We start from the raw sequence: 12,560 nt of genomic DNA, 5'->3' as shown, positions 1-12,560 counted from the left end.
TGGATATGGAACACTCATATAAATATTGTTGATCTTCCGTACAAAAATATGGGGTCATCTTGACTACTTTTACTTATCTTCACCCCATAAATAATAATAACAATTAAGCCATGAGCATAGAAGAAATTTATAATAACGTGAAGGTTTGTAAATTGGAAGAGAAGTTCTCTTTAAAGAAACTTTCGGATACAGTCTTGGAAGGAAATTATCCATTAGAACCATTTAAAGAAGGAGCTAGAGGTACCTATGGTGGCGAATTTGTTTCACAGGGGCTATTAGCTGCTTGGGAAACTGTTGATGATCCAGATTTCAGTCCACACTCATTCCACTCGTATTTTTTGAAAGCTGGAAGCATAGAATCGGTCATGAGATGGGAAGTTACGAAGACTATGGAAGGTAGAAACTACTGCAACAGATTAGTGCATTGTTACCAACAGCATAATAACCAACTTTGTTTCATATTAACTGCATCTTTTACCAGAAATAACTCAATTCAGCAAAGAAAACTCGATTATGAGACCAACCCTGGTACCAAAATTCCATTTGAATTCCAGAGATCTCCTCAATACTTTTTTGAGAAGTACTATGATAAATTGGATGACATGCAATATTTTGAGCATACAAATGGTAACTTGCAGCATATAGTTCCCCCAGAGTACTTCACGGGAATGCCTTCCGATTTTCTTTCCCAAGAAACGGGAATGAGAGATATAGGGTTTTTTGTCAGAGTCAACGATGATATCAGCTTGGCTAAGGACGAGTTAAAGGCCAGATTGATCAGTATGGCTTTCGCATCTGATAGTTTCTATCTCTCTCTTTTGGTGTGCTCATTAGGAATACCTTTAAGCATAGAAATTTTCAACTTTTTCAGAGTAAGTTTAGATCATACAGTCTATTTTCATGATACTGACTTTGATCCAACAAAGTGGCTCTTTTTAGATTACAGGTTCTCGAGAATGAGTAACGACCGTGTCTTATGCCAATGTCAAGTTTTTAATGAAAAAGGTACTATGGTTGTTAGTATTGTTCAGGAAGCAATCGCCTTAATACCGAAAAAGTACATTGACAAAGCTGTAGGTGGCTCATATAAATTGTGATAGGCATAATGCATTTAAACCCTTATATTTCATACTTTAGAATTAATATACCGATATTTATGACCAAAAAAAAGTAGATCATGAATAGTGTTTCGGCTATTTGCATTAGAAGATCGTAGACTCATTTTCACATGGATAGATAGCCATGCGCTCGTGCTTTTTGCACATACATATATAAGCTTCATTCCTCTGTAAAGCTATCAAATAAGCACAGATACTAATTATCCTTAGTGTATTGTTAGCTTTCGTATTGTCTTTCGGTTAGCCAAATAATTTAATATGAAAGACGTAGAATATAGTTTAGGAGTTAAGCAAATTTCAGAAACCAAGTTTCAAGGTAATGCTCCATTATCAAAACCTCACCCATCTTCTCGTGGAGTTTATGGTGGGAACCTTGCTGGACAAGCGTTACTTGTGGCAATTAGATCTTCACCGAAAGGATTTACTCCACATGCTCTTCATTCATTTTTTGTTAAGGCAACTTCACCAGACTCGGTAGTTGATTGGGAGGTCCAGGTCATTAGTCAAGGTAATAATTTTTGTAATAGACTGGTTAAAGCTATCCAAGATGGAGAGATCAAGTACATTGCCAATATTTCGTTAACAAGAAAAAATTCAAATAAGGATGCCACTGAGAAATATTTAAACTATAGGAAAAGGATAGAAGAACAAGGGGAAGAAGATGATGAGACTCATGTTCAGAAACCATTTGGCTTTGGAACACCTTATCCTAAGTGGCTCAAAGATTCACCTCCTGAAAGTTTGAATTTAGATGATAGAAGCAAAGAGAGACTAATTTATCACAAGATCACTCCAGAAATGGTTCACCTAGACAAAACTGAAAATGAAAACGAAATAGCACCTAGTGAAAGAAAATTGTCATTCTATGTCAAATGGGGAAATGACGGTGAAGTTGAGATAAAGGATCCTGCGTTCCAATATGTTGGGTTGGGAGTTTTATCTGATTCGTACTTCTTGACAAGGTTGGCAAGAATATTACGGATTCCTGATATTAACCATTTCAATACCATCCTGTACTTCTCTCTTTCATTGGACCATATAATGTATTTTCACGACACTGATTTTGATGTTACTCAATGGATGGGGTTTAGCTTCAAAAATGTTAGGTTTGCCAATAATAGGGCTTTATTAGAAGGAGAAATGTATAATGAGAAAGGGGTTCACGTTGCCTCCATTATCCAAGAAGGTTTGGTACATTTTAATGGCATAGAAGAAAGGGCTAAGTTATAAATAAATAAGAACAAATATAATAATGTAGCATTATTTAGTCTAATAAATTTACGATACGAAACGGCGCTCTTTAAAATAAATGTAGAATTGAGAACCAAATATTATCAACCAGCCCATATTAATCAAGACTATGACAAATGATCTGAGCAATTTAGATCAGCGGTTGAAACTGTTGAATAAGCAGGCAATTGATAACTTGATTGACATATTGCATGGAGTTTACACAACTAAAAATTTATTGATTTTAGACCAACGCTTATCAACACTAATAAATTATTTAACCCCATTCCTGAAATTAAAGGAAATAGCGAAAATAGATAAAACAGCATGGATTGGAGACAATATAGAACAGGACGTTCTCCATTCGTTCGATGGGTTTATATTTATTCTCAATGAAACCAATGATAACCTTCAAGCGTTATCAAAGGCTGTCAAGCAAATTGGTAAGAAAAAAATACATATTATTGTCAAGCAATTAACCAAGTCTTTTATTTACGAAATCAATAAAACCCTTAATGGGAATATTACGTTTGAAAAGATCTGTGATCTTAAAACTGGTAAAGAGATCATTAAGTTTACATCGATGATTAGATTGTATAATTGGGAGATGAATCCAATACTTATAGACGAAGAAGCACGGGTGTTGTCTATTGAATCTCCATATGGAGGTCTCGATTCTTACTTTAACCAGCCATTATTACAATTATACGGATTGTCTAGTTCATTTATATCTCTATTGGAAAATTCATTTAAGGCTTCGAATATGTCATGCATGAAATTAAAGAACATATATGGTAAGGGCGACCATGCGAACTTATTGATTAACATAATTAACAATGAAAGAATCCCCGAATACTTAAGCCTGAAGCTTTCTTCATTAGAACAGGAATTTTATTTGACTAAAGCTAAAGGAAACACAGATTTAGTAGTTGTCGAGAGGAATTTAGATTTTGTTTCAGTCATACTAAACCAGTTAAACTATCAAGGACTAATTGACGACTTATTTGGAATTGATATTGACAATGTAAACGTTGGAGAGACAAAATATAAACTAAATGATGAATTGTATGATGAATTAAAGCACTTGAATTTTGCTTCAATCGGTATTAAATTAAATGAATTAGCGAAATTTATTCAGAATGAGTTCAGTGCCAAAGATAATCTCCAGAGCTTGAATGAAATGAAAAAGTTGGTAAGCAATTTGGGAAATCTCACCTCCAAGCAAGATTTGATTAAGAAGCATACTTTCTTATCGGAATGTATATTAAATTATATTAAAAATGGTGACATTGAAAATAAACCAACCAAGTCTAATAGAAAATTTAACGAATATGAAAAGTTCTTAAATTTCGAAAATGAATTATTTGACATTGATTATAAGACACAGATAAGTTATTTACGAGGCTTTCTTGCCGAGAATTTCAACTACAAAATTGTGGTGTCAACCATAGTACTAATATCAATTGTCAACGACGGTATTAAAGAAAAGGATTTTGATATACTTTATACAGAAATATTGGACAATTTTGGTATGGAAATTATCTTTGTCATTGATAATTTAGTTGATAACAAAATTGTGAAAATTAATGATAATAATGACTTGCTTAGTAGTGCTCTAACTTATTTAACTAACCAAGATAAAGACGACGAAAAAGACGAAAATAAAGAAAATGCTAAACTCGGTATTTCAGGTGGCATTAATACCTACAAAAGTAATTACACATTGATCAACAAATTTTGGAATTTACATCCTACAGTAGAAGAATCAACGGGAACAAAATCAGGACTGTTGATAGATGAATATCCTAACCCGTCGTTTACTTTACCATCTAGTACTGTACCTTTGATTTCGAGAATCATTGAATCGCTATATTTACGGGACTTCCTTGAATATAAACCAGTGAATAATACTAGCAAGAGACCAAATTGGGAAAAACTCGGTCTAGATACAATGTTCCATGGAAAGACAACAGACATCAATATTGATGATACCCTGGATGATAGAAATAATGATTCGAACGCTGATCAAGGTGAAGAATTTGTTGTCGTCATATGCATTGGAGGTATTACTAGAGGAGAAATCAGCTGCTTAAGATATTTAGAGCAACGCTTACAGAAGATTGGCATCGCCAAACGTTTCATTATCCTCACTAGTGGTATAGTAAACAGCGACAAGTTGCTTGATGTCTTCAAGAGTTAGCTTAATGTACATTTTGCCATGCCCTTCTTTCATATAGACTATTTAGCAGAAAAAATACCCCTTCTAGAAGCTCAATCTCCAATTAAATAAGCTGGTTCAGCACAACTACATCACAGACTACAGAATTGGTGCTGCTCATGTTTCTTAACACAATTTATTAAAAAAATACGTATATCCGTAGTCATCCTTCTCACTTCTCTCATTCAAGAAGCCCTACCATGGGTCCTTGCTCAAATTCAAATTTATAACGTTTATTTTTGTTGTCTTAAAAATAGTGTATTCATATATATATTAATATGACATGGTGTTTCGAATGAATTGAATGCAATGTCGTCTAAGCGGAATCTTCAGCTTCCTTTTGGGCCTTCAATTTAGCGTAGTAGGCTTCTCTCTTGACAATCAATGGCTTGTGTTCGACATACCAGTAAGCGGTAGCTAAAACAAATCCACAACCGAAACCAACGGTGATATCAGTAATGATCTTTCTCTTCAAAGTACCTGTAATTGGAGCAATAGCCATCTTATATTTTCTAACGGTTGTTTTATTCAAAGAAATAACAATTATATCCCTCGTTTATCTATATACTACTTGAGAAAATCAGTTGATGTTGAAAATTTAAAATAAATTTCATTGGTCAATATTAAAGGTTTTGTGTAATTTCGAAATATGAACTCACTTCATCAAAACCAATCAAGTTTTTATAGTATATAGATACTAGGATTATTTAAGAAATATATTGTAATATGTTAGCTAGATCAAAGCTCATTAGCCAAAAGGTTTCTGCCAGAAACTTCCAAACTTCTACTAGAAGCTTGAACAAGATTTTCGGATCTCCACAAAGCGGTGTTTACTCAAACTTACCATTCAAGGTCAAGGGTAGAAAGTTCATTCCTTTCAGTTTCTACTTCTGGGGTGTCGCTGGTACATTCTTTGCATTCCCATTCTTAAGTACTTACTGGCATTTAAAGAAGGCTGGTTCATTCAATGAATAATTATTTAATTTAGGTAACTATATACTAAATATCAAATCTTACTTTTTTAATTACAGGTTTATCAATTGAAGTCTTTCTTTTCAAATTCGGGTGTGATGTAGGATGAAGGGACCAGTCGTCGTCAACAATGCTGTGTTCTGGGTCGTAGGAATCGACGGGGTTTTCGATGATCTCGGTGATGGGGGACTTGGAGATTTCGTTTTTGGGAGACCCTAGGAAGGAGTCCATGAAATTTATCGATCCTAGGTTCATTCCTAGGGCGTTATTCAACGGCTCGGGAGTCGAGGAAGACGACTTGGGTTCTTCTTGTAGGTTATTAGACGGTATTTTGACCGGAGGTGGAACTTCGGCCTTTGGAATCTGTGATATGCGCTCTATTATTGGTTTGCCCCAATCCTTCACGTATTCTAGTAGATCGGGATCTTCTGATATTGGTCTGTTGAACTGGAAGAACTTTAGGTTCGGGGATAGGTCAATTTCAATTTTAATTTGGCTGGCATTTTCTTCAAACGTATTCAGACCCAAAAATTGTTTCTGTTGAAAACTTTGGTCGTCCATGACCTTTCTTGCTCCCTGTAAATCAGTATGATAAGATGTGACGTTGTTTTCAAATTCTTGTTTTGAATTGCTTAGGATACTATCACTAACATTATTGATTATCGAAATAACATTATTTCGAATCTTATTATTGGTATCAACAAATTCCTTTACCTTCTCATTTGTCTGAGGCAACTTTTCCAATTCTCCGTTTAATACGATGATGTACTGCAACAAGCAATTACCTTCTCTCAATAGCATGTCAGGAGTCAATTTCAATGGAAGACTCGGCTGATTGGTTTGACTAATCGAAGTCGCCCGTATTATGAATTGTTCGATCTTCTGTATGACTTTAGCGGGAAATAACTCCAACCCCGAGTTGGTTCTACCATTGGTCCATGTCTTGAAAAGATTGATCAAGCTTTGTCTTGTGGGTGTATCCGTCACAACCAAGTAGGTTTCAGTGAAAATTTTATAAAGCCTAGACCCAAATAGCAAATTGTATGGATTCCCTATATTTTTACAAATAGAATCTAGTAAGTAGACAGCAAATAGCTTATACTGTGGCAAACATTTTTTTATTCTTTCCTCTATAATGTCAACAATTTCTGTTGCCTGGTCTGTATTCTTTTCTGCAATGGTTGTTAATTCAGTAATCAATGTTCGGGAATTTAATGTCAATGACGATAGCAAATGCTGATAATATTCAGGATTGAAAGGTTCATCTATGTCCATTATTATTTTACTTTTATAATACAAGAGAGAAAGTTAGCACGATGTACAAATAAAATGATTGCAGATTCTTACTTTGAATAATCAGCTCTGTACGAATATTATTATGATTTAGATAAGGGTGTTCATGTAAGTAAATAGCTAAGTGCTTACTAGCAGTTATTTACTATATTTTATTTCTGAGTCTGTAGTGAACAATTTTGCTATCCAGTATTGATCAAATGATGGTGCAATTTTCATGTCGCGGCTTTGTGTTCATTATCACCACAACCATGCCATGATTATATTCTTCAACAAGACATTTCAAATTACTACATAGAGTATACCAACGTAGTACCTAAGGGTAGTTCATGGAGATAGATCGATCCATAGGGTTTCGTGCCACTAATTTCGTGATTTTGTAGCATACAAGTTATTGCAACTTAAAAAGTTCGATGAGCCTCAAGCTTGAGCACCAATCAAGTCTACATTCTGCAAGATTTAAGACCTTTGCAGATTATGTACTTTCAATTAGAATATGTTACACAATGTACGATTTGACGTGGTCTATTCGTTATTCGGTCAACCTCCCTTTACCTTGAATCGAAAATAGCGGAACCGGAGTCAACAGTGCGGAATCGGTTTTTGGTTGACTCACTCCAATCTTTTCATATAAATTTGAACGGAACTATAAACCTACAGTCTTTTTTGATTCGAATTAGAGGATTAATATACAATTGGATAATAAAATATGTTCAGAAGTGGAGTTATGAGAAACCCAGCTATGTCTGGGTTCGGCAAATTTTCAATGCGTTCATTTTCGTCGAGTTTAAACAGTTTGGATAAAATTAAGGTGAAAACCCCAATCGTTGAATTAGACGGTGATGAAATGACCAGAATCATCTGGCAAAGAATCAAGGACAAGTTGATTAATCCATATTTGGATGTTGATTTGAAATACTACGATTTAGGTATTGAAAGCAGAGACAAGACCGACGATCAAATCACCATTGATGCTGCTAACGCCATTAAGGAATACGGAGTCGGTGTCAAGTGTGCTACAATCACCCCAGACGAATCCAGAGTTGAAGAATTTAAGTTGAAGAAGATGTGGTTGTCTCCAAATGGTACCATTAGAAACATTTTAGGTGGTACTGTTTTCAGGGAAGCCATTATTATTCCTAGAATTCCAAGATTGGTGCCAGGATGGAAAGAACCTATTGTCATTGGAAGACACGCTCACGGTGACCAATATAAGGCAACTGACTTGGTTATTAACGAACCAGGTAAGTTGGAAATGACTTTCACCCCAGAGAATGGTGGAGCTCCTGAAACCAGAACTGTGTACGACTACAAGGGTCCTGGTGTCGGGTTAGCTATGTACAATACTGACGAATCTATTATTGGTTTTGCTCATTCTTCTTTCAAGATGGCAATAACTAAGAAATTGCCATTATACTTGTCAACCAAGAACACTATCTTGAAGAAGTACGACGGAAGATTCAAGGATATTTTCCAAGAAGTTTATGAATCTACTTACAAAAAAGAATTTGAAGCCAATAACATTTGGTACGAACATAGATTAATTGATGACATGGTTGCACAAATGATTAAATCTAAGGGTGGATTTGTTATGGCCTTGAAGAACTATGATGGTGATGTGCAATCTGATATCGTTGCTCAAGGATTTGGTTCATTGGGTTTAATGACTTCTGTCTTGATGACTCCAGATGGAAAGGCCTTTGAAAGTGAAGCTGCTCACGGTACCGTTACAAGACATTTCAGACAACATCAACAAGGTAAAGAAACCTCAACTAACTCGATTGCTTCTATCTTCGCCTGGACTAGAGGTATTGCTCAAAGAGGTAGATTAGATAACACCCCAGATGTTGTCAAATTCGCTGAAACTGTTGAAAAAGCTACCTTAGACACTGTCCAAGAAGATGGCATTATGACTAAGGACTTGGCTTTAGCTCTTGGTAAAACCGATAGAGACTCCTATGTCACCACCACTGAATTCTTGGATGCAGTTTCCGACAAATTAGAGAAGCAAATCCAAGTTTAGATTTAACAAATAATATTTTTTAATTCTTTTGGAGTCATAAATAGCAATCAGGAAATGCTTATGGTTTCCATTACGTAAATATAAACAACATATACATTAATGAACATGTTATCCATATAATTTTCAAGTAGTCAAATTTTGGGACTAATCTCTAACTTCTTTTTGGCTTTGTGTCAAATATGGCATTGAAAATCAGTCAATTATCATAATTCCAAGTATATCTCCCCTAGCAACAAATCCTACTTCTTCTTCTCCAAATCGTACTCCAACCAGTCATGTAATCCAAGTAGCCCGTAATATGTCCCCATTGTTATTGCACACATCTTTGTTAAGGCCTTGCCAAATTGCTTATAGAGGATTGTCTAAACGTTAATATACTGATAGTAAAAGTGTCTTCGAAAATACATACGTGACGGTTTATCTTTTCCGGTTCTTTTGAATAATGGCGAACAAATGATAAGTGTCTTGTCGTACCCTTCAACAGTCTAAACATAGTTGTGATTCTGAAAAGTTCTATACGTAAGATAAGTCAAGGTTAAGATAGTCTCACCTCACTTTTGATCTAAAAGTTCGTGTCCGTGCAAAGTCACTTATGGGAGGACCACTTTAATTGCAGTATAACTTCTAAAGCATCTAATAGCCATTATACTACCATTCTGGAAGATACAAGTTTCGTTGCTTTAATTTTAAGGTTCTAACTCTATTTTAAAAAATAGTGTAAAATAGTAAATTATAATGTGAAAATCGTATAATTTGTTAATTGTTGCGAAACTACGGAGATATATGTTTTTGTTGTACCAAAACTTGCTTTTAACTGAGCTTGTTAAAATACTCTTATTAAACACAACCATTCTATCATCAATCTGGCGTTCTCAATCAACCAATTTTTCATTCATGGAGGTTTGGACTGACTGTACGATTATGCCTTACGAGATGTTATAACAACACTACATCCCTACACCACGGACTATATATTCGAATACGGATTTTCAAAAAAGCTACTCCTAACATCTGCTCCAAATATCTTATCTTCCGAGTTCTTCAGAAAAAAATGACGAGGTTCACTAATACGATGCTTTCGGCTTGCCGCAATTCGCCTGCGTAAATGGACCTAGGCATCAAAGTTCTGCACTTATTCACTAGCTACCGCATACAAGACCAGTACACCTGTCTAATACAGGTTGCTTTCCTGCCTCAAAAGTCATTCGCAGTTTGTGTTATCTTATCAGAAGATAGTTGTACCCATCTTCTATGAGCACCAAGGCATAAACCTGCATCACCATTCGTGCATCTAGCCCTTCATACGGGCCCATCGCTAATCATCGTACTATTATTGACTATTAATATCACGATATTTTGACGAATATTATTTCTAAATAGTATCTCGTAGTTAATTAATAAGCGTATTCACACCTTTCCTAGTCAGGCCCGAGAGCTGAAAAGCTTGAATCGACCTTATTTGGAGAAAGGCATTGTTATTGGGTTTTTAGTTGATGCTGAGCTATTTAACCACATTGCGCTTAGGTTTTGATTCTTTGATCATTCCTTGCGCGATCAACTTATGAGTCCACCTCCTTCAACACGCAGTCGATGCCTGGCTATACATTAAAGGGGAAGCTTATTAACCTTCCGGTTGCACATTATGGGGACGTAAGAGTATATGCATTATTATTTCTTTTTAAGTTAAGGAGCTATTGTTTGTTAACAATAGAGAACATTGCTTCACTGCCTCTATATAAAGCCCTTCGTAGTAACTAGACGCATAGGAGTATTTTTTACCGTTGACATAAGTTGATCTAGTAATTATTCACATACTATATACCTTTTTATACATATATTTAATACCTATATTACATATCTTTTTCAATATATCTCAATAGAACTTATGATACCTTTTAATACACCCCGTCAATTTTCGTATGATTCGTATCAACCAAGTTACGCTCAATACTTTCCTACTAACCCCCCGAATGATGAAAATGGGGGCAATAAGGATAGTATCAGATACCATGAGACTAATACCATGAATAATGCCAATATGAATAATGGGTTAAGAATAAATTATAGATCTAATAGCGAATTTGGCATGAATTTTGCCCCAATAGCTTATACTCCTGAAAGAAATGGGTTTGGTCCGACAATTGGCAAACACAAGAAGAGTAAGTCACTTCCGAAAACACAATTCCCCTTGATCAATAAGTTCCAGAATAGGCTGAATAAGACACCCACCAAGACACATGGTAATTCAGAGGTTCATATGTCCAACAAAGTTAACTTTCCTGTGCATCAGCTAAGTTTGGATATTCCACTGGAAAATATCGCTAGCGTACAATCCATTTACCCTCAGATTGAGACAAAGAAATATTCTACATCTGCAATTGATCCATTGAGGATTTATGTCACTGTTTTCGAATATAGCATTAACAGCCATTGGATCATTTGGGATTATGAGACGGGATTTGTCCACTTAACAGGTATCTGGAAAGCGTCAATAAACGATGAAGTTAATACCCACAGAAATTTGAAGGCTGATATTGTTAAGCTACTTGAATCCACCCCTAAACAATACCACCAGCATATAAAACGCATCAGAGGGGGTTTTTTGAAGATCCAAGGAACCTGGTTGCCATTTGATTTATGTAAAATGTTAGCCAAACGATTTTGCTACCATATAAGATTTCAATTGATCCCTATTTTTGGAAACACATTCCCTCTGGAGTGTTTAACGCCAGATGATAAAGGTTTTGGGGAATTAAAATTGGACGAATATATGAATGGCAGTGTCGTGGAGTCTAGACAAGGAAAAAAGACTCACAAAGTAGTTAAGCGCCAATCAAATTCATTATTGGAATCTCCTGTCATCAAAAGAGCATCATCAGCATCTTATTTGCCAATGCCAATGACAAATCAGTTTCTGAATCCAAATTCTATTCCCATTTATAATACTCCTCAACGCTTACCTCAATTCACCTTTCCTCAAACGACAGGATTATACAGCCAACCGTACCAATATCAAGAGAATACCCCTCAGTATGCATTATCTTCCTTAACTCACAATTCTAACTCATCAAGTCTTTCAATTCCCCAGAGCCAAGCGGCCACAGTACCATCGACACAAAGCTTGTCATTACATACTCCTTATCAAACGACTATGCACATACTGCCAAACTCTCAGCTATCTTCTGCACTGTATCATAGTCCACATAGCCTTGCACATACGGCTGAGAATACTTTTCATACCCCTAACCAAATGCCGCAACATTCGTTTCGTACACCTAGTCATACCAATCTGATCGCTGAGAATCTGGCAGAACATACTCCTTCTTCAGATATGTCTTACCACGACATGATAGATTTAGTCAACGCATCAAAGTGTCTTCAATCGTTAAGTCAGACTCAAATCTCACCTATTTCGCACGAACCACTTTCAAATAGAGATTACGTCGCATCAATTCCAAAGAGTCCTACCAGTAATGGAAATGGAATTTCTTCTATTCTTCTTGCAGCCGGTGTTAGCGAGGATCGCCCTCAACCATCCAATCATTCAAGAAGGATTAGCATGAAAATAAATGATATTTTATCTTGATTTTTCAGGATTTTAGATTAGCTGAATGTTTGGAATATATAAATTTCTTTACCTACTAAATAGGGTTTGGCTTGTTTTTAAGAGACTTTTCTATGTATATGCTGGATATAATACATATGT

The 12,560-nt window shown here is 35.6% G+C and overlaps 8 protein-coding genes across 8 annotated transcripts; 6 read left to right on the top strand and 2 right to left on the bottom strand.

Moving 5' to 3' along the window:
- Positions 1-110: 110 nt before the first annotated feature.
- On the top strand, positions 111-1,097 carry AC631_03094 (uncharacterized protein; the record flags this gene model as incomplete). Its single annotated transcript, XM_015611923.1, has 1 exon — positions 111-1,097. The coding sequence occupies one exon, from the start codon at positions 111-113 to the stop codon at positions 1,095-1,097; it is 987 nt and encodes a 328-aa protein (XP_015467255.1).
- Positions 1,098-1,376: 279 nt separating this feature from the next.
- AC631_03093 (uncharacterized protein) lies at positions 1,377-2,348 on the top strand (the record flags this gene model as incomplete). The annotated part of the gene is made up of 1 exon (XM_015611922.1): positions 1,377-2,348. One exon carries the CDS (start codon positions 1,377-1,379, stop codon positions 2,346-2,348), a length of 972 nt encoding a protein of 323 aa, XP_015467254.1.
- A 130-nt stretch (positions 2,349-2,478) lies between these two features.
- VPS33 (tethering complex ATP-binding subunit) lies at positions 2,479-4,548 on the top strand (the record flags this gene model as incomplete). The annotated part of the gene is made up of 1 exon (XM_015611921.1): positions 2,479-4,548. One exon carries the CDS (start codon positions 2,479-2,481, stop codon positions 4,546-4,548), a length of 2,070 nt encoding a protein of 689 aa, XP_015467253.1.
- A 334-nt stretch (positions 4,549-4,882) lies between these two features.
- On the bottom strand, positions 4,883-5,068 carry COX9 (cytochrome c oxidase subunit VIIa; the record flags this gene model as incomplete). The annotated part of the gene is made up of 1 exon (XM_015611920.1): positions 4,883-5,068. One exon carries the CDS (start codon positions 5,066-5,068, stop codon positions 4,883-4,885), a length of 186 nt encoding a protein of 61 aa, XP_015467252.1.
- Positions 5,069-5,292: 224 nt separating this feature from the next.
- Positions 5,293-5,541, top strand: COX8 (cytochrome c oxidase subunit VIII; the record flags this gene model as incomplete). The annotated part of the gene is made up of 1 exon (XM_015611919.1): positions 5,293-5,541. The coding sequence occupies one exon, from the start codon at positions 5,293-5,295 to the stop codon at positions 5,539-5,541; it is 249 nt and encodes an 82-aa protein (XP_015467251.1).
- Positions 5,542-5,565: 24 nt separating this feature from the next.
- On the bottom strand, positions 5,566-6,813 carry AC631_03089 (uncharacterized protein; the record flags this gene model as incomplete). The annotated part of the gene is made up of 1 exon (XM_015611918.1): positions 5,566-6,813. One exon carries the CDS (start codon positions 6,811-6,813, stop codon positions 5,566-5,568), a length of 1,248 nt encoding a protein of 415 aa, XP_015467250.1.
- Positions 6,814-7,540: 727 nt separating this feature from the next.
- On the top strand, positions 7,541-8,854 carry IDP1 (isocitrate dehydrogenase (NADP(+)); the record flags this gene model as incomplete). Its single annotated transcript, XM_015611917.1, has 1 exon — positions 7,541-8,854. One exon carries the CDS (start codon positions 7,541-7,543, stop codon positions 8,852-8,854), a length of 1,314 nt encoding a protein of 437 aa, XP_015467249.1.
- A 1,885-nt stretch (positions 8,855-10,739) lies between these two features.
- On the top strand, positions 10,740-12,440 carry AC631_03087 (uncharacterized protein; the record flags this gene model as incomplete). Its single annotated transcript, XM_015611916.1, has 1 exon — positions 10,740-12,440. One exon carries the CDS (start codon positions 10,740-10,742, stop codon positions 12,438-12,440), a length of 1,701 nt encoding a protein of 566 aa, XP_015467248.1.
- Positions 12,441-12,560: the final 120 nt, after the last annotated feature.

Source organism: Debaryomyces fabryi, assembly GCF_001447935.2.
Source record: "Debaryomyces fabryi strain CBS 789 chromosome Unknown contig00062, whole genome shotgun sequence".
Lineage (NCBI taxonomy): Eukaryota > Fungi > Ascomycota > Pichiomycetes > Serinales > Debaryomycetaceae > Debaryomyces > Debaryomyces fabryi.
The sequence above is the reverse complement of the archived record's forward strand: the minus strand, read 5'-3'. Positions and strand labels throughout refer to the sequence as shown.